Below are 22,383 nucleotides of genomic sequence, written 5' to 3'. Positions count from 1 at the left end.
CTTGGGAGATATTATGCATGCAAAGCATAACATCAGGGCATTCACAAAAAAACTCACTCTGTGTGTCACAGAAATGAGACAATTAAAGAGATTTCAAGTCTAGTATCACAACTACAAGTATTCTTGGATATCCATTTCCATCTTCCTAGTTACAAGATAGAAATGGAAGCAAAAATATAACTAATTTTTTTTAAGGCTCATTTGCGTGGACGTAACAACAAGATTTACAAAATGTAGTAAAAGGAAGGAGTTTCTAACTTTAGCTGCTAGAATCACCAACACAGGCCCACAATCTTAGACTAAAGAGAGGGAGATAACTTTGCTTTGGAAACTTTTTTCCCTATTATTAAGAAATGGTTGAAAGGAGAATGCTACATGCAAAAGGAAGATTTTAAGCACAATGTGTAATTTCATCTTCTGTTTATACCTCTCCCGATACTGAAAAAGATAAATGCCAAAATAGTCTTTTGATCCTATTTCCTTCTCACATGAAAGAATAAATTTGTTATTGTCTTCACTGTAAAGGCTGAGGAGGACACAGAGCTAGTCTAACCAAACATTCATTAGTTGTACTGACTCCAACCAACTCTTCAACATGAAGCCATGCTTTACTTAGTACTTTTTGGTTAGACCTACTATTTCATATTGCCCGGACTTCCCAACTTCAGAAGATCCCATTAATAATTTGTTAATCTCCAAGCCTCTGTTACAAGTTTTTCTAGTCCAAAAATGAAAATATCCTCTTACTTTGCTTAATAACACTAAATGCAAACAACAGAACGACCTAAACACCAAACTGTACTTACATTTGTTATATTTGTTCTAGGGACTATTGACCAGTATATTGCTCCCAGGTATCATAGATTAAAGATCATGTTCACACATTCATGCTAAGGAACACTACATGAAAAAGAGAGTAAGTAAAGCAAAAATAATTTAAACCCCCTCCCCCCAAATCCTATGAGTATCTCCAAAACCAGTATCTGTAAATACAGAATAAAGCAAATGCATCACATTTACCACTAGTAATCTAGACCAATGTATTCAAACTCAAGTTTTGAAGAGATGCATTTTTTTTAGCCTGTCATATTGAAAGCATCTGATTTCATACTTTAAATTGAAAATATTTGTGTATCTGTTAGCTTTGGTCAAGACAAAGGCAATTTGGATGAAATCAACTCAGTCATATAATACACTGTTTCAAATGCCAAGCTGACCCATTAATGACTTTTATTATCAGTCTTCACTCAAAAGCAAAATACTAAAGCATTTACCAATTAAACCAAATCCTGATTTTTATTAGCAGTGAAGGTAAATATCTCATTATCTTGTTTCAAGGGCTAACCAGTACTTTAGCATTGATTTAACATACGAATGAATGTAAAATATAGAGTTATTTCCTCAGCTAAGCAAAGTCATCACAGTAGCAAAATGGAAAAATATGAAAGAACACTACTGTCTTAAGTATTTTAAAAATGGACAGGTTCTCAAATGTCCAACCTCTGCTGCAAAGGTAGATGTTTCTAAAAGGTTGAGTGAAAACTATTTAAAGTTGAACCTCTTCCTCTATAAGTGGCCAAAAAGTGTATGGTAATATAATCTTCATTACTTTAATCTGACAAATTAAAAAGAGGTAGTGACAAAAATAATGCAAGCTACTTCAAAATTATGGATTTATCATTGTCATGATAAATGGGATATAAACAGTCTGAAAAAGATGCTTATGTGAAATACAGTGCACTCATTCTTCTGTAAGGCTAGTTATGAAACACTGATTGGTAGCAAGAAGTGCAAAATGGAAAATCAATTCTTTCAGCTGTGTGATATATACTGAATCTGGAAAAAAGGTCCAAACTAGTTAATCTCATTTTCCTCAAAAAAAAAAAAAAAAAAAGAAAGGAAGAATTTAATGGATAAACATTAGATTTGTTGATCTGTTAGATTTAATAGGTTAAATCAATAAATAAAGTTAAAGAATTGCCTTCATGTAGCACTTTTCCAATGTATTCATAAGGTAGGAATTGTCATAACCAGATGATTTTACCATTGCTAAATCCAAAAGAACAAAATAAGACAATATTTTTTTCTAAGCATTGCAAATTATTAGCCAGTAGAAATAACCTATACCTTGAACACCAAACTGCTGTTTCTCAATACAGAACAAAAGATCTGCAAATGCCAGCAAGACTACACTGCTTATGTCTACTTTATTCTTACTCTTTTTTTATTCAAGGTCATCCCAGCAGGAAATGAAAAACAGCCATCAGCATAGTAAAAACATTCAAACAGAGCAGAGCATGAAAATCGCACAAAAGAGGTTATATAATCAAGTCAGTGGAGTAACTGGATGATGTCAATGGCACTTTAATGCTGCTTTAACTATTGCCCTGTAAAAAAATGTGTCACTTTGTTGAACAAACAAAGACATAGACACCACTTAAAAAAAATAAAACCAAACCCTACTTTCAGCTGTAGCACTACTTACAGTAATTATCAATTAGCAGTGTAACATTTGCTAGAATACAGGAGAAACCAAGATTGTATATTTTTTTGCTTCTTTTTCAGACTTAGGGCTAGAGCTTATTTTACAAACAAAATTATATAATTTATCTTTTTCTTGGCAATTTATTTTCTGGATTAATCTTTCCCAGTCTAATTATTACACACAGTATGTAATTTTCTCAAATTTATGTTGAGATATTTTTATTATCTCTACATTAGCATACAGCACATAAAAAAGCCAGTGCATTTTGAGATGGGAAATTAAAGCATTATTCTTAGATGGTGAGGAGGTATCATAGTCAATAACACTTAGTATACTGTCATTTCAGTAATAAAAGTAAATGGCAGGACCACAAAAATATTGAAATCTGTAGAACAGGATGCCAAACATTCAATTGAACAAGTACTTGCCTTGATCAGAAACTCATGCTTCAGAAAATATAAATAATGAAGTCTCGATGATACACAAATTATTAAAATAATAAAATAATTAAAAATAAAATAAAATAATAATAAAATTATTAAAATAATTAAAATAATATCTGATTTGCACAAATATGTAAGAATTGTTGACAGGAACTTGGAGTTCATGTGTCTTAAAAACTGTATTTTATCAGCTACAGCTTTGGTGAATGCAGAGCTTATGATATATCCTTCTCCAAGAGCTAAGGATTTGTTTTAACTAACAATTATTTTGCCATTACAGTTGAAAGGAAAACATTTAAATGTTAATTCAATGAAATGCAATACAGTATTGTCTTACTAAGTCTTTAGATCCCTGTGCTGCCTTTGTAGCCAATATTTCTAACCAGCCATTAAAAGTACCATTAAAAAGGCTCAAGTGGGATTTGCTGGTCCAAAATTTGAGGTCTGTAGGCTTAATTGTCAAAAATTATACATGGAAATTTTACCCCGGTGTAATTGTGGCTCTTTGTCTCATTCACATTCAGAGTCCTCCAAAATTCATCCACTATAGAAATTATTCTGAAATTAGAAATTTTATCTAATTCTCATGCTATCTTAAAGAAATACAAAACACCAAAACAAAATCAAACTCACACAACCAAACACCCCTCCTTTTAACAGCATGGATAGAATTCAAAGAGATCCAATTGCTGTTTCTGCAGTCTAAGAATTACAAGAAAAGGCAAAATCTGTCTTATTTCTCTCAGGGGGATCTATTGCTAAAACCAAACAATGAAAAAGCTGTTGACAGCAGAGCCATATGTTTCATTACTGATTATTTTTCACAGAAATAACCTTGGGAAAAGGCTGATTTTTTGTCCTGTGTTTGTGCTATGTCCAATAAAACACAGTACAACAGTTGTGTTTGTGTGCTGTACTAACACAAATCTGAGATAGTAAATGTCTTGAATCAAAATAATGACTGGCACAGTCTGTGTAAAGAGTTATGATACATTGAAATATTTTAGAGGACTTGTGACAGTTGGAGATGTAACCTTTTCTGGGTTTCCTTTTTAATACTTAAGAATATGCATTTTCAACTGGATTTCTGAATACAAAATCAAGTTTCTCCTCTACAGTAAGCTAAAGAAGACACCAAAATAAGAAGCTGACTAGTTTATAGCTTAGTATGAACCACTGAAAGAAATGCATTAGTTTTGTTTGCTTTTGAAGTCAGCAGTCCTGTGAATTGCTACTGTGAAAAGCCCACAGAAATTCTGCTGTTATGCTACAGTCATAAATTAGTCTTATTTTCCTCCCATGTACCATTCTGTAAAAAAATGTTTCTGCACTTCTCTGTCTCACAGGGATGCTTAATTCTAAACTCTATATTCATTAAATACTGATATTCTCAGAGAATGAACTGAAAGCCAGAAAGAAACATCATCCCTGACCTCTCTCACAAGTCGCACAATAGAGAAATTCCTGGTTTTAGGCAATTATTGCTGTCAGAGCTGAGCCATCCCTTTGAGAAATATATAAAATCGTGATTCAAGACCATTTATCAAGCAAAACTTAATGACTTGTTGTCACCTGACAGACACGAAAAGAAGGACACTTACACTGTCCAGTTGTGAAAATGAGAAAGAGGGAAGTTTATTTTTGGGATCTCCACTTATATAGTCTTTGGAGTTTGATCAGGGATTGAGGGACTAGGTTAACACCTCTCTGACTCCACTGGTCAACCTAGAAGTCCATCAATTGTGTCCTTCCCCCCGGAAGGAGTGCATGATTTACAAAACATCAGTCTTTGTTTATGTTACAAGCCTGAGAACTCCAGTACAGAAATGTAAAACATCAGAAGGCTGAAAAATCAGGGCGACAACTTGCTAGCCATTCTAGTAGTAAACTATATTCACTGTTAAAAATGGGATAGTCTCAACCTGCTTCCAAACTTGAGCATGTTTGTTTTCAGGTTCTGCTCAGCAGAAACAAACACCTTTAAGTGAGGAAGAGCACTGACCATTTTTCTGAAAAAAATCCAACCACTGAAGTTTATGCCTTTTTTTTTTTTTTTTTTTTTTCCAGCAGCAGTTCTTGAAAGATTTAAAAATAAGTCATAAAACTTCAAAAAGGGATAGAAAAGTCCAACTCTGATTTTGTTCTGTAGCAGAATAGTTCTTTCTCTCTTTACTGTCAGGAAAATGGATGCAAATAGTGTGCATATTCATAATTGAAAACCAACACAGAATAATCACCTGTGTTTTACCAGAGTGCCTTAAGCTTCTTTCTAACTCTGACACATCAGCAGTCTCCCACAGGAGCACTCAGCTGGGTACCCCTTATGCTGGGTGAGGATCAGGCCAGGGTTGAGCTCTCAGCAACAAAGACCCTACATCTGAAAACAGGGGTGAGAGTGAGGGCTGTGAATGAATGAACAAATTGGACATTAGGTAAACTAATAAGCCAGTATAAGTGTGGTTTTCCCATCACTCGAGTTTTAGGGACTTCATTCCTCAGGGCAGGCAGCCTCATTGATGCAGTGCATGTGAACTTGTATTATATTTATTATGCCAATAAATAACATCCAGCATCAAAAATCCCAATGACCTTACTGAAGAATGCCTGTTTTGTCTCCTTCAATTCAAAAAAGTTGTTCTGCAATACAGGATCAACATCAAGCCAAAGGATGTGGAAAATTGAAGTGCATCTAAAAATAACATCTAAATTTGACTCAAAAGTTTTTATTCATTGTAAATTTATGCGTCACTCTTCCCCCTACACTAGGCAGATTTTTTGGAATGTATTTCCAACTGTTTTGTACTTCCCACTTGTTTCCAACAGTGATAGGCATATTAGATTCCAGTACTCACAGGTGTTAGAATTTATATGGATAGCTGTTCTTGTAGAATGCTGAGGACATTTTACTATTAAAATAGAAACACTGTTAGCATGCATAAAGAGTAACAACAAAAATTCAGGTACTCTATCACTTGGCTGCAGACTGGATTCCTGGTTTCAGACAAAGCAACAGCTCTTCCTTCCACTTCATGGAAAATCCCAGGTCACCTCAATGAAAAAGCTGCAACTCTTGGAAAGGAACTTTCTGCTTCCTGAGGTTAACAACAGACTGCAAGAGCAGATAAGTTAGCTACTTTCTGACTCTGCCTCCAGCTCCTGGCAAAGAAAACTCAGAAGAACAGGGTTCTTAGGACGCCTCTGATATTTATCTCCCCATTCCTCAGGAGTGCAGACAGCCTCAAGGCAGGCAACTGGGCGTTCCTGTCCCTTGGGAGAAGTTGTTTTCTCCCTCTGAAGAGTAATGCAAGTGGCTACTAGAAGACATTCAACCTTCAAGTGCCCAGCCTAATGACATTCAGAGACGGGAATGTCTGGGAACAGATTATTGCTTCCCTTTTCTTCTTAGGTCATGTCATGACTTCTTAGGTCATGTCACACAGATACCACAATTATAAACGAAAAGTAGTTTTGGAGCTACTACTCGTTAGAGAGCAAGTTACCTTCCAGAATGCATTCAAGAGAGAATAAAAGATTAATAATAAACATTAGGCTTTATACATTTTTATGATATTCCATAGCTTGATTCAATCAACACCCATCATCTCTTACCTCACATTGCAAAAGTAGGACTGAATTAGGAAATACTAGCCTACAATTTCTTCCCCTGCACATTTCTTTTCTTCTTTCTCTATATAAATTAAATTGACTGGCCATCTTAAAAAAACAGCTTGGAAAACTGCATTGCTGAAAATTATAGATGTATCTGAAAGCACAGAGTTTTCAGAATTTCCAAGTAAATCTTACTAGTCTTGTGAATTTGTCAGCATTTTTAAGTTCCAGTGGCCTCAGGAGATCACATCTATTTCACATTGTCATGCACTCTCCTCCTAGCAGTTCTAATATTGGCACTATTAAGCCTACAGTCAATTAGAAAGCACTCTTCTGAATGTCCCTGTAACTATTCCATCCTATTGACACAATACGGAAGATACCAGAAAAAAGTATGAAACATCTGTAGACAGAAAAATGTTTTTACACAACTTCCATGTTGTTCATAATACAAAAAAAGGTAATTGCTGAATAAAACCAAAACCAATTATATCCTTTGGTTTTCACAGTGTAACACCATTTTTAAAGTTATAATTCACCCTGATTTTTCTATTTTGAACACGTTTCAACTTACATTCTTGTTTTTATTACCCCATACAAACTAGCTACACTCAGGCCATATAAATACCATTTGGGCCACATGGAGAGCCGGGCTGCCCAGTGACACATAATAGCAAATGGGGATTCTCAGTGGGTCTTTCCTCAGCTCTAACAGAAAGAACAACACTAGTGTGTACGTAAAAAAAAGTTCAAACATTTGATTACTCTTGCCAAGGTAGAATGAAAACACCAGAATTATCTCTAAAATATTAAATTAAGTACAAACTTGCCTTAAAGGAATATCAGACAGTTTTAAATATCCACAGAACAAATACCTAGCATAACAATGCAATAGAGGGGACATTAATCAAAAATTAATTTGTGAAAGTTAAAATTGCAGCTATTTCTGAGGTAGGACATTTGCTCTGGCAGGTGGGTGCAGTAGCCCAGGGAAGTACAGAGCAGGGGCTGGTGGCACTCACATCCCTGGCAAGAAGGGCAAGTGAAGGGGGTTTTTTCTCAAGAAGGGGCACTTACAGCTCTCTGTTTCACGAACGTGCCCCTTCAAGCTGTATCACAGACTCAGCTTATTTTAAGGTTTTCTCTGAGGGCAGGTCCTGTTTGGTGAGGCCCCAGGGGCAGTCAGCAGGTTTGCCCCGTCAGGCCACCCTCTCTCAGACATCACAGGCCACCAAAACAGGGATATGATTTCGGTGAAACCGAATGTTCCTCCCTTGCTTATTTCTCAGCTAACTCTGAGAACTGATGAAGACCATGGGCAGGAGTGAGCAGCTACTGCTGGCCAAAAGAAAGCCAAGAACACCTCATAGGGTGTTTCTTAGTTTTTGTTTGATTGGTTTTGGTTTTTTTACTACAAAAAAATCTCTGTTTTGTAAATTGAAAAAGAAAGTTGGAAGAAGACAAGCAAGTATATACCAGCATTAATATACCAAATAGATCAGCTACTTTAATACATTAGACTTACTATTTTCTTTTCATATTCAATCTAAATTGTATATTAGACACTATCTGCAGCCAAATAGTTTTTTTAAAAAAATCTTAGTTTCAGTAAGCAGATATATCTACCAATTACTTTCCAGCTTTGAATGAAAGTTTTACAATGTTTCTACTACTGAAAAACACATATCTACATGACTTGAAAATGTATAAATTAGTACTATTCCACTTGACTTAGAACACTGCTGTGTCATATATTTGGCTTAAAAGCCTGTGAAAAAATTCTTTCTCAAAAATATTAATCATCAGATCTTAAGTTCCACTGCAAAAGAATCCTCTGGACTCACAGTTAGACGATCATTGCTTTAAGAGTGGTGAGAAATACAAAAATACCCTCTGATCCAAAGGCACACAAACACCAATTTATGGCTGGGATTTCCACAAATACTTAAGACACTTCAAGAACTGAAGAGGCTGAAGACTGCAAGCCACAAACCCAGCACTCAGCACTTAAGGGAAAAGCCTTCTACTGGTAAAGTTTCCTCAGGCATCAGATGTTGCGCTACTGCAGTAGTCTCGTGGCTGAAATCTCTCCTGAGAGATGATACTCGTGCTCTAGTCTCTGGAGGTACAAGTCCTTCCCAGGTCCAAACCATACAGTTAAAGGTAAGCCTGAACTGAATGAACATTTTTATTTCCTGCCTGCCGAAGCTTCATCACTGTGCAGTTAAAACCAACAGATTTACATAATGGAAGAGACACCAAACAAGAAAAAGCCAAAACAACCCCCAAATTTAAAATCCCCAAAGGCATTCAACAAGATACACAAATCCTCCTGATGCTATCAGAAATTTCTTACATGTGGGTCCAGATGTTAAAACCATTAATTCTATGGGTCTACCATTGTGTCAAACTATGTCCAAATGTCAAAGTTTAAAAAATTCAGTAAATTAATTCCACTTGAATCACAACATTTAAAGAGCAATTTTTTGTTTATACTGTCCAGAAGCTTGATTCTTGAAAAAAATGAAATATTCTTTCAGAGAAATACATATATTTTTAAAGTGAAGTCAGCCTGCCAGTATGTGTATAAAAGTGATTTAATGAACCAACAAACCAAACAGGATACAAATTCTGTCACAATGTCTGACATGCAAGACAGGTACTCACTCTACTCTAGAAGTATTAGAAAACAATTCCTTGTGGATATTTAGAGGGGAAAAAAAGTAAATGAAAGGTAATGAAAAACTCCAATCTAATCTGGGTTGCAAAGATATTTCTGTATTCTATGTACAGTGGGAATTCAAATTTTTGCCAATATTGAATTTTACCAAGTCTGAATTCAACAAGATATTGTTAAATGGTGAGCGCAAAACTACAGCTCGTTCTTATTTCTTTCTCTGATAAATAAGGGATTATAAACATGTGCCATGGAGTTATAAAACTGGCCTACATAATATACCTGAGTGAGCGTACACAAACTTGTACACAAGTCACTTGCCTAGCTGTCATATCTGTTTTAAGTGTTGTTCACATTATAACTTCATCAAAACCAGAAAATTTCCCCTGTACTATCTGAGGTGTTTGGCAATCCCACAAGTTTCTTCAAAAGACAAGTTTATCTTACACCTACCAATGGATATATATCTTTTATACAGACATGACCAGTATAAAGATTGAAACTGAAGGCTGGTTTGTTTTGTTGGGTTTTTTTAATAAATCTTGCTTTCAGCCAATTAATTACTGTTCAGTTGGAAATCTCTAATGAATTCCAGACTCTTTTTACATATTTTTTCTCTTTCTAAATCTTATATTCAATTATCCCCATGCCAGATGTATCCAAAATGTTTAAGTGAAATAGAGGATATCAAAAAGAAAACATCTACTCCAGAAAGTACACAAAGTTGACATAATACAAAACAGCCAAGAAAATACTCACATCATAATGGAGGATTAGAGAATTTTCTCGCTAAGTTTTCAAAACTGTTGTTTAGTGAATCAAGAAAAATGTTTCAACATGTATCAACATTTTAGAAATTTCAAGTGATTTAGATTATTGATAGAAAACTCAGAAAAAAAATAAAATCTTGAGTTTTAAAAATTCGTTTAAATAAATTATGAATGCTACCATACTAAGAAAGGTATTTACAGATCTTTAATAATTGTCTGGTAGCCATTATTTATAAACCAGACAACTGAGTCTCCTATCTACAAATTAACATGCTTTAGCTATACATAAAAGTCTAACTAGGAAACATTTTAATTGATTTTACCCCCTACCTAGGTGCTATTGCATTTACTTAAGCTTTTCTTAGGGCAATAAAATTAAATCAGCAAGTTAATGCTTTGAATCCGGCCAGAGCAAGCCACTAACTCACAAAATCAAATTGCTCTCACAACTCTGCCATAGCTCTGCTGTTCTCTTTGCCTAATGTAAGACTCCTTTTACTGGCACTTTAATTCAATTACCTAGGCCCTTTTTATTAGCCTTACTAAGTCAAAGATCTGAAATTTTTCATTTAGCTTATGTCTGTAATAAATAAATACTACCACCTCTCAAATTTTTTGGAGAACTTATCAAAATGCCATAAAACTCGAACTTCTTTCTTGAACCCAAATTAGCCATTATTCCAAAGAGGGACAAAATATCTCTAAAAGGTACTCTGCTTTGATAGGCCATGTACTTTTTAATAAACATATGTCACACCATCATACTGCTGCTCTAGCTTTTTACTTTATCTTAACAGACAAAGTAACGTGGCATTTATTTGTATTTGAGTTTTGAATGGCCCACTAGAGTTATCTGTGTGCCAGAACACACACTGCCCCTCCTATTTTTTCAAAATGTTTTGGAAAAATTGGGAAAAAATGTTCTCTCTTCTCACCATTAAATCATGACAAGACATTAATTTAAAATTTTGAATATTGGTGACTGATTTAATCGGATTATCATGAAGATCTATCATTAAATAGAAGCCACCATGAGACAACAAACAGTGAAATTTCACATCAAAGTGGACAAACAGAATCTTGTAAAAGTAAAGTATTTGCTTCCGTAGAGCATGATGGACCTTGGACAGAGGCTATAAGCCTCTGAACTTAACTGTCTTGAGAAGTCTGCACTAAATTTTATGCTGCCCCAGTCACGATGTTCACACTGCCTAGAGATAAGTCAAGCATACAAGGACTCATTTATTCTTTATTTTTTCTGCAAGAAAGGAAACCAGCAGCAAAATGGCTAATAAAGTGCTATTAAATCCAGTCTGGCCAACACAGTGCAAAGAACTTGACATTTAGCAGTCATCATCCTGCTTACCAAAAACAGTCATTAGTTAAGGTAATGCTGTGTACCAAGTAATATTTTTCCTTTTCCAGACCAGCCAGGCAATAAGAAGTCTGTTGTAATAAGTGATCTAAGGGGAAAGAATGCTGAAAGAAAATGTTTCCGAAAGATACAGGGAGTGGCAATTGGAAAGAGAAAAAAAAAATCTGAAAGTTAGAGCAACAGATCACAACGAAAAAGGGAGTCACAGGCAGTAAAACTAATTTGAAGTTAAAAACATTTGCTCATTGTTTTTCTTAGTAAAACTTGGGGAAAAAAACCAACTTGGGAAAAAAACACTAAGAGAGAACACTACATTGTACAAAACTTTACACTTTTCATTCTACAAACTTTCACATGGTTTCTAGAAACCCTGCCAGCAACTGCACAAACTTTTCAATGTCCTAATCTTGGCTTATCTTTGTAAATACAGATCAAACAAAAAGAAATGAAGATGAGAGATCACATTAATCTCTCCTTCATGTGTCTTTCTCAAGATTTTGAGAGTTCTTGTTATTTGTAATAAACATTCAATTTTCTGTTTAAAAGCATCACTTGACTCACATTAGCAGCAATAATAATGCCATACCAAAATGAAATCAAATTTGGCAGCCTGATAAGCAAAGGAAGGAAAAGGAAATGTTTGAGTCATTCTGTTCCAGCTCAGTCAGCTCTCATTGCACCATCTCTATGGATTGTCTTGAAACCCTGCCCACATTTGCAATAAGAAAGCCTTTAAAGTTTGTTTTGTTTTGGTTTGGGTTTTTTTAATGGACTCCAAATGGAAAAAATGATAAAGACAATTTATCTCAGTTGTTTCCCTATATCTATTTATCTATTTATCTATCTATATCTATACACACACACATTATGTACAGCATGTATATATATAAATATACAGACACACACATATACATAAGTACTTAAAATACTAACTTACTTTTACACATAAACTTCTCCAGAAAGATTAGCAACTATAAATGTCTAGGTTGTGTGATATAGATTTTAAAAGTCACGTTTATAAACGGATCTTTTCTGTAAGTGATGTCTTATCCTATAAGGATGTAAACACTTTGGCTTGCTGGAAGGACTCAGCAAATGCCCGTGTCCAGGAAAAAATCAGAAGCCTGGGGATTAGTCATGTATACCAAGCTATGAGTAAATTCTGCAAGATAAGACCTAGAGTGTACAATACTGTGAACAAACTACAGTAAGCTTTGAAAGTCTCAGAAATTTGAATCTAGAAAGAAATAATTGGAAAAAAACACCATAATAAAACAGGAATTAAGATGGATTAAAATTTGGTTGGTTTTTTCAGTTGTTCAAAATAGAATTGGAATCTCAAAACATTAACCTAGCTTTTTCATTTTACCCATTACACACAGTAAAATATTCCTGTAAAGGCTATTTTGTTAAAAAAAAAAAAAAAAAAAAAAAAAAAAAAAAAAAAAAAAAGCAGCAATAGGCAATTTTAAACATAATGCACTGTTTTTCTTCTTTTTTTTGTAATTTCCTGAATAGCTGTCTGTTATCTTTTCATGTCATAATAGCAATATTGATTTCTTCTATTATATTATGTTGGTTTCTTTCTGCAGTTTCCTTCTGTCCTCATGCCAAGCTCTGTTCTTTTCTGGCTGTATTTCCTAGTTTTCTTTTCTGCTATACTTTCACCCTTTCAATTTAAACTTAGCTTACTTGCAAGGCAGTCCATAAGCACATGCAACAAGCCTAACATTTATTTAATAGCTAAATGACAAAGTTTTCTGCAGGCTAATGACATCCCCATGTCATCTCTTAATGAGCATTGATCTCACCTGGGAGAGAAATCAGTAGGGGATACTCAGAAAATGGAGGAGATTAGAATATTCATTAATCATATTTTTCTCCCAGGCATGTGTTTACCACAGTTTTAGGTGAGACTCCTTTCCCTGTGTTTCAGATCCAGACCCTCCGGATAATGTAAGGATAGGCATCTCCCTGTAATTTTTCCACCAGCTGCCTTTGGGAATTAGGAAAGAAAGAATATATTTACTCATGTCCAAGCATCCATTTCCTACTTTTTCCAGTAAGGAATCCCATGTTTGTCTCTGCTACACAAAAATTTCTTATTCACTGTCTGTCATGCCCCTTAATTCCCCAAAGTAATGCTGAAATTTGTTTAACTCATCATTTTTAATTATGTTTTTGAGAAAACTGAGTAACAGCAGAGACACTGAAGCTCTCTGTTAAAACAGAATCAGAAAGACAGCAAATTATTTAAAAACTGAGATTTTTGAACTGGAGATGTAGACAACAACACCAAGCTATCCATTGATCTGTATAATCCTTATAGCTTTCTAAAACATTTCAGTAGAACAAACAAAAAGTCTTGTGCTGACAACAGTCCAAACTCCCAAAGCTTTGGGAATTAGAAGACAATCTTTTGAAACAGCTATAAAGCAAATCTTCCACACAGTCTGGATGAGCATATGAAGAGATGTTTGCAGTAAATGGAGAATTTTTGTAGTTGGGAAAGGTCGCCAATAGAGTTTCACAGAGACCTGTGCTGAGTTCTGCATTGTTCAGTTTATTTCTAAATGGAAGAGAGATGAACCACAGAAAGAACAAAGTTTTGCTTGTGATACTCATCTATTTTAACAAAGTCTGCCTAGGAAGAACAGCAAAAAGACCTGTCAACAGTCCATAATGGCTATTAAAATGCAGATCTAATGCATGTATTAATACAAAATAATGTATATGGAGAAAACCAAATTTTAGAAATAAAATGGCAGGCCTAGAAGTGATCATTACTACTTACAGACAAGATCTTCAGCTACCCTTGATTAGTCCATGAAACTTCATATCAGATTTGTCCATACAAATGCTGGGCAGTTATAATTCCCTCACCTCCAAACACAGCAGAGCAGGGAAGCAACAGTTCAGATGATGAGAGATTAATACTAACCTTTCACTGAGAAGAGTCATTCAAAAAGAAAGGAATGGAGAATTTGGGGATCAAAGATCACAAAGTCATGGCTGGCATTGGAATAATAGAAAGGGATCAAGTGCTCACTGCCTCTTCCAATAGAAGAAATGGAGAACACGAAGTGAAGCTAACAATTTTCAGGCTTCAAACAGAGGAGAGCAACTTCCACCACATAGTTTGTGCAGTACTCCTTGTCACTGAAAGTTATAATGTAACTTAACAGCTAAATTAGTTGAAAAAAAGGCTAAACAATTTATGGACGAGAGCTACAACACAATCTACATAAAATATGGAAGCATCTTTAGCCCCAAAAATCCATATCTGCAAATTATTAAAGGTATAAACAACTATGTGCTGTTCTATGCTGTCTACTTGTTCATAAGCTGTGTTTTCCATCACCCTAAAAAAACAGCTATCAGGTCAAATGGATCTTTGAGTTTACTTATTAAAGGTATCTGTCCGTATATAAACATATATTCCTTATTTTAACATTCAAATGTTGGGTATTTACTGCTCAAAAAGGCATCTTAGTAAAACAAGATGAAAACCGGTGTTTATTCACAATAATATACGACAATGTATTCCTCTGATGACAGTGTGGTAAGCGTACAGTAAGTTACTCGCAGTAAATAATGGACATGATTTTGTTCCATATGTTTCCCCATTCTTCAGCAAAGAATTTGATGAGGTCTAGCATACTGCTGAGATGACAAAAATATCTTCCCACCAGTGAATCCAGTGACTCGAAGTGAAGTCTCATTTGGGCCTTCTGTTGCAGCCCTCAGCAGCTCTGCCTCTCGTTTCCCAGTAAATGTCAAACACTATCAGTGCTGTGCCCTTCTGCCCCCTGCTAACGACCAAACACATTCTGCAAGCTCTGCAAATGTCTCCTTAACACACTCATGCCTTGGTCCTGGCTCATTCCATCAGCAGCACAACCAGACTGCCTGGGAACAGCTTTAGCAGGCTTTACATACTACACACCCTCCACAGCTGCTTTGCTGGGGAGGATTGGTATCTTTTGCAGTATCCACTTGATTTGTTGGGACTCAGGATGGGGCTAATAGAAAACAGTCTCCTTTTTCGCAACAATACGTACTTTGAAAGGTTATTTTTAAAAATCGCTTATGACTCCTTTGCCTACTCTATTCAAATAGTTTCCTTCTGTTGAAAATTCTATGAAAGCATTCTCGTCTGAAAAATATTTTAAACTTTGGTTTAGACAAATAAATATCAACATCTACATACAGACATTTTATGTCCTTTTATTATCAACAGAAGACTAGGTAACATACATATGCTGGAGAAGGCACAAATAAAATAATAAACTGCACAAACAGTAGCAAATTAATTCAGTTGTCTGACCAGTGGTGCCTGTTGTTGATTTAGATGTCCTAGGCTGAGAGCAAGCAGCTATGGCACAGGCCCAGTGGGGACCTAGTCTGAGGTTAGAAATTATTTCAAATAACTGTGTCCCCTTTTGAGTGAGCTGAGTTCTGCTCCAGGCCCTATGAACTGTACTGGCTGAGTTACTACTTATTAGAAGGCAAATTCACAAAGCAAATACACATGTAAACTCCTGTGTATAGGGACCTAAATGTAGGTGTCTTAATCTCAAATTGATTTTTTTTAGTTGTTCATAAAATTTCTAGGCAGGCAGACATAAGAAAATTTTTATTGATATAATCTTGTCCTTTACCCCCTGTTCTTTATCATTCAAGCAAAATAACACTGGCACCTACTGCAGTTTGCTGCCCAGCCAAGACTGGCAATAGCTGTGTCAGTATTAAGTTATTTTCAAACCCTTCAAATAAATCTTCAGTATCTGTACTTCTTTTCTTAACATTAAGCATGTACAAATCCCTGCAAATTGGATAAAACCTTCTGGTGTGTTATCTCTTGACTTAACTCCTACATGCAAACTTGTGGGCATGATATTTCTGGGTCTGAGGTACTTTAGCCTGCTAGTAGCTGCTAACTTTTTCCCAAGGAAAAGTTTCTCAAGAAAGCTTCTTCTCAAAACAATCTTGGCAAGCAACTATCCTTTCTCAAAACAATCTTTCTTCAGGTGGTGTTTTGCTGTTTCTCTAGTTTAACCAATGGGATTAGAGAGGTGTCATTCCTACTCACCAATCATGTAAGTCTCAGAACACCTTATAAAAGGTAGTAAGAATTAGACAATAAAGCCATTTTTTCTATGCTCTTTGCCTTCTGAAATATTTGGAGTCTCTCATCTTTCATGTCCTATGACACAAACTGATGTTCACCCATGAAATAATCAAGTTTACTTACAGTCCACATTTGAGACGTCACCCTTCACAGCGATGAGGTGTGTTTATTTTATTTTGTCCTAATTTTAATCTACTGAAATTTTTCTAAAAGGGTTTCAAAGATCTAATCGAACACAAGGACCTTGTATTTTTCAGATGAAAATGGGACGGTTTGCTGGCAGAAAATGCATCATTTCAAATAGCAGATCTGCAAACAACATTCAGTAAGATTTCTGCTATGACACCCCAAAGACTCCTGCACTGACAGTCTCCATACACATCACCCATTTCATTTTACTGACAGCCTCTGCTAAGAGGTAATGTTAGCACAAATCAACAGTGAAATGCGAAATGTCATTACATTCCCATTGCCCCTACACCTTTAGTGATTCACATATTCTCCAAACAGATGTGTGATTTGTGTAATTTAGTGTTGAGGGTTTTTTAATTGTATTAAGACAGATACTCTTGGGAAGCCTCAATAATGGTTTTTACTGCCATTATGAATGTACATTAGTTCCACCAAAAGTTCTTATGGAGAGACAAAAATAATATAAGTACTTACTCAGCTGTCTAGAAAGTCACCATAGAATTAAACGACTAACAGTTCCCCCTGTCCCTTTGACATCCCTCCACTGTACAAATCAGAAATTAAAATACATTGATAAATGAGTAAATAAAAAAGTGCACACCCTAAACTATCCAACATTGAGAGTATGTTAGAATCATGTAACAAAAGCAGTAACAAGCAGCACAGACTGTTACCTTCAATTTCATTTCAGAGCCTACCTTCAAAAGCTATTCAGCTGGAATGGCTGCAACTTAAGAAGTCCTATTAAGGTTTGATCACTTAAAATTATATTCGCATGTTGAAGAGGTGTTTTATTCATAGCAGACATGCAAGCAACTCTAATAATCACACAGAATATATAGAATGACATATTTAAAAATGAAATCTTCTCAATAATTTGCATGTCTTTCTCAGAGTAAATCAAGTCCACTTTCTTTCATGACAACTTTTTTTGTCAATTTTAACCTTTTCTGCTATTAACAGAACATTAGTTTATTTTCTTGTTCAGTCTGTTACACTCAAGTGCAGTGAATACAATTTTATTTGTACAGCTAGCAAGAAATAAGAGAGCAATGAGGTGCTGCCAAGAAAAACTGTGAACAAATTTCAGTATTGGTCTGAGTATGTATAGCTAGTCCTGTAGATAGGTTTGGATTTGGACTGTGTTTAGATACAAATAGTGACATATTGCATCAATATTCAAAGGTCTCCTGTCAGAATTATCAACACCACATAAAAGAAATTGCTCTAGAACACAGAAATCTCCTAAAAAGTGCAAGACAGGATACAATTATGGGAGGAAGAGACAGTAAGAGGTGATACCCAGAATTTTACATTCCTTAAGTGTTTAAATGGTTTAATATAAATATATTTCAGCAATTTCTCTGAAAATAAGCACTCTATATTTAGTCAGAGATTAAATGAAATTTCCGTGATTGTATTTAGGGCATTAAATAGTTTTTCAAACCATTTTGTACATGAGTCTCCATTTTTAAGGGAAGTCAGCATGGGACTGGGATGGATGTTGGCCCTAGTCCAAAAAAGAGCCCAGGTAACAATCTCATCTTTGGTGAAACCACGTGCTTATGCAAGGCTTCATGAGCTCTTTCAAAGCTGGCAGAATCCACCCTGCAGAAGCAATCTAAACCATTGATCCCAGCCTGCAGCAGGGAAGGGGAAGTGCCAGAAAGTGGGAGAAGCAAGGGAGAGTGAGAAAATGTACAGCCAGAAGCAGCACTGGCAAGGTCAGCAACTAGTAATGTTATGAACAGTTTTCAAAAGAGAGCCTGAGATTAGGAGTAGACATTTTTGATATGTGGGGGAAAACACTTGGCTGCACCACTGGTCTGGGCCCCATGCTGTTTTAATCCATGTAACAAATTATATGTGAAGTAAAGCAAAGTCAACCCAGCTTCCAAAATGGGGCATTTTTCAGAACCAGTACCCAGCAAAATACTTATAAACAAGGAAAAAAATTGGGGTGATATTTTTTAACAAAATTACTTTGCACAGTCAATCTATGTTGCAAGTAAGAAATAAAACAGATGAGAATGTGGAATTTATCAATGCCAGTAAAAATGGACTTAACTCATCAGAAATATACTTCGCAGGATTTCCTATATTTTTCTTTTAAAGGGGAAGGTGATCAATTTTAAGTAATTTATTATTTTTAATTATCTAACTCTCAACACCACTGCTAAAGAAAATACATTTAATATACCAAGGCACCACTTGAAAGACAAACATTGAGAGCCAAACCAGAGATTAAACAACTGCTTACTTTTGTGCTTAAAAAAGAAACTCTTCTTGAGTGTAGAAAGCCCTCTGTGGGTGATGGGCTACATCTATGAAGTGTAACACTGCCGTGTAGAACTACAGTTCTACATCACAGGTAAGTAAAAAAATGAGAGTTAATTCAGTGAGTAACTCAGACACGTAATAGTTATTCTGAAAGTACGTCCTACAGCTATAAGCAGGGAATTCATATAAAACAGGTAAGCTATTTATGTATGATTGGTACCTTCAAACTGCTGATTGGTACCATGAATAAATAAATTGCAAGTGAGATTGTTCTTTCTCCCAAAAACTCATATTGCCCGAATATCTTCTGACCCAGCTCCTTTCCGTTCACAACCGTTCAGCAGAACTGTAGCAGAAGGAGTAACTGAGTATTCACAGATGTAATACTGCCTATTTTTTCTATAACAGTTCCCCAGCCAGTTGTCCAGAAAGGATAATATCCATTACTAGATTACAAGTAAAGTGACCACTAGGTTTTGAAGAATGCTGGTCATTTGCAGGCAGGCATATGTTGAAAACTATCATTCTCTGTCAATCTGAAAACATATTTTTAACTTCTTTTGCATTACTTCTGTAGCATGGTAGCTTGCATTGTACCAGAATGATAATTCAGTTTTGGGATACTAGACAACTTGATATATTAGTTGGGTTAGATGAGTATAATGCTTGCATTGTTCACACATTCTCCTCTGACTCACTGCAAGATTATAAATACCCACCGTAAGAGGAGCTCCAGCCCTGCGAGGTTTAACCTAATACTTTCTGCTGTTGCAGACCCTTCTACCTTTAAGATGAAACCAAGCTATTAAGACTTGACTCCACACTCTAAGACCTTTTTTTTTTTTTTTTTTTTTTTTTACATTTAAAATGATTCACAAAGCTAGCTTTACACGGTTTCCTGTAATCTCAAGGCAAAAGGTGTTCTGTAAATGTACTTTGTTTCAAATGTAAGAAACATTAACCGCCCACTTCCTGTACTGTTCCCTAAAAGGTTTACAAGTACTGCAGGACTAATCCCATTCTGCCAAAAGCCTGCACTTCTTGCCAAAGAGGGACGCAGTTAATACTAAATGACTGTACTCTTTGCATTAAATAATACTTGGAAGCTGAAACACAGCAAGGCTTTATAGACCCCTTTTGAAAATATCTGACAAAGTCACAAGTTAATTTATGACAGGAGGCCCCGCAGAAAATTCCCAGGGCCAAGCTCTGCTCAGCTTCCACGGCTGCGTGTGTGTAAGGAAAGGGCAGGGCTGGTGCCAAGAGCTTTCTGAGCCCAAGTAACATATAAGCAGGTCAGTGGAACAAATCCGTTCCTCTTAGTAAGCCACGAAACAAAATAGCGTGTGATGTTCGTTTGGAACTTTGCCTTTTTTGCAGAGAAATATGCCTGGAAAGGTAACTGTTTCAGTCAAACCAATGTGCACCAAACGTCAGTCATTGTCAATACCGAAATGTATACCAATGCAATCCCACCCAAAACAGTGACCAGAGCAAGGGCCGGGCACTTCAACTGATACATCTGTGCCTGAACTAAAAAACTAGTTATTAAATGATGCTCTCAAATCTCTGCAGGAAACTGACCCGGGTTAGTTTCCAGCAAGCCCAGGGTTTGGGTCCCGGTTTGCTCGTACAGCCTCAAATGTCTAATAATTGAGCAGAAAGTGCCACCTATGTCCTGTCGATCCCCCTACCGCCTGAATGTGCTTTGAAACAGGGTACTAAGGAAGCAGTGAAATTCTTCTAGGCACAACTAAGCTGGGACACAACACCCCCAAGCTACTCAGAACATCCACCTCTAAGAGCCCGGCAGAACGGGGGCAGGAGCGCCCGGGCACGGCCGGACCGCGGGGCCGAGGGGGGCCGGGGCCAAGGGGGGCCGGGGCCGGGAGCGCAGCCCCGGAGCAGCGCAGGGACGCCCGGCCCCTCGGGCAGAGCCACCGCCGCGCCTCCGGCCCCCTCCCCCGGCCGCAGACAAAGAGCCGAGGCTGCGCCGCCACCCACCCCAGCGCCTCTCACCCCAGGTATCCATCCCCTCCTCCGCCTTCTCCTCTGCCCTCCCTCCCTTCCTGCCTCCCTCCGCCCCCCTCCCTGCCCCGGGCCGCCGCCGGGTACTCACAGGATGGTGGTCTGGGGGGACACGGCGGGGACGCTCTCCAGCATCAGATGCATGCAGCGCACGGTGGTGCGGAAGCAGAGGCAGCGGCTGGGGCACCACACGCTCCCGCGCTGCGGCGGCGGCTGCCCGGCGGCGGGGGAGACGAGCCCCCCGCTGCGGAGCAGCAGCAGCAGCAGCAGGCAGAGGCCGGGGCCGGCCGCCGCTTCGCGCCGGGCCATGCTGCCGGGCGGAGGGCGAGGAGGAAGAGTAGAGGGGCTTCTGCAGATCCGCGTCGCGCCCGCTCCGCTCCCGGCCGCGGCTGCCGCTCGGGTCGGCGGCGGGGCGATCCCGTCCCCCCGCGGGCGGGAGGAGGGGACGGCGGTGGGCCCGCCCCGGCCGGCGGAGGGATGGAGGGGCGGTCGCCCCGCGCGGGGCTCCGCGCCGCCCTGCGCAAGCACCGCGGGCAGAGCCGCGCCGGGCCCGGGCTGCGGCCGGGGGTCCGCCCGCCGCGCCGGCTGCTGCTCCTCCTCCGTGCCCGGAACGAGAGCCTGCAGGCAAAACCCTGAGCGCGGCCGCAGCTTGCGCCTCGGGAGAGGAGAGAAGGAGGGCAACATGAAGGGAGTGGAGAAGGGGAAAGAAAGGGTAAGGAGAGGAAAGGAGAACAGAAAGCAAAGAGAAAAGATGAGGACAAACAGATCAGGGAAGGAGAAACCCTTATGGGAAGAAGCAAGTCCAACAAGCCAGTTTCCATTTCTGCTCTGCTTTGAAAACCCACATACACAGCCCTTGGATTGTCCCCTGTGAGTGCTGCAACTTTGACTGCTGAGCCAGGACAGTCTGTTGGATTTGCCCTGAATTACTTTGTGGTGGTGGTTTTGGGTAGGTGGGTGCACAGGCAAGGAAGTATATAAGAGGACCCGCTAGAATATCATGTAGAAGAATAATGGTTGTAGCCACAGCTCACATGATCTTAATACTCTCTCAAACCAAATCTTGCCTGAAAACAAAAAAGTAGAATGTCTTTGAGATTTCTAACATTGCCTTAAATACTTTGTCACTCTTACATGATATCAGACAGTCAGTCCTGAGCAGTCAAATACCTTATCTCCAACCCTTTGCCTATCCCAAGTAAGCGTTGGCACATCATTTCTAGGATGGCAATTACAGTGATCACAACTAACTTATTATGTCTAACAACAACAGCACATTCTCTTATAAATGATGGATGTCAGCACCTCCAGGTCCACCCCAGAAATAAGCCATGGCACTTCTGCAGCATTGCCTGAATCTCTTTTTCTTCAAGAAACAATGTAGGACATTCTT

At 37.8% G+C, this 22,383-nt stretch overlaps 1 protein-coding gene across 1 annotated transcript in view; it reads right to left on the bottom strand.

Moving 5' to 3' along the window:
* The window catches only part of PXDN (peroxidasin), an 84,232-nt gene extending 62,918 nt beyond the window's left edge, over positions 1-21,314 (bottom strand). Inside the window, exon 1 of the mRNA XM_066314872.1 lies at positions 21,082-21,314. Within this exon, the coding sequence (XP_066170969.1) occupies positions 21,082-21,299 (218 nt within the window). The 5' untranslated portion in view covers positions 21,300-21,314. The remainder of the gene's footprint in view (positions 1-21,081) is intronic.
* Positions 21,315-22,383: the final 1,069 nt, after the last annotated feature.

The sequence above is a fragment of the Sylvia atricapilla genome, chromosome 3 (assembly GCF_009819655.1).
Source record: "Sylvia atricapilla isolate bSylAtr1 chromosome 3, bSylAtr1.pri, whole genome shotgun sequence".
Lineage (NCBI taxonomy): Eukaryota > Metazoa > Chordata > Aves > Passeriformes > Sylviidae > Sylvia > Sylvia atricapilla.
Note: the sequence above shows the minus strand (reverse complement) of the source record. Positions and strands in the feature narration are given on the sequence as shown.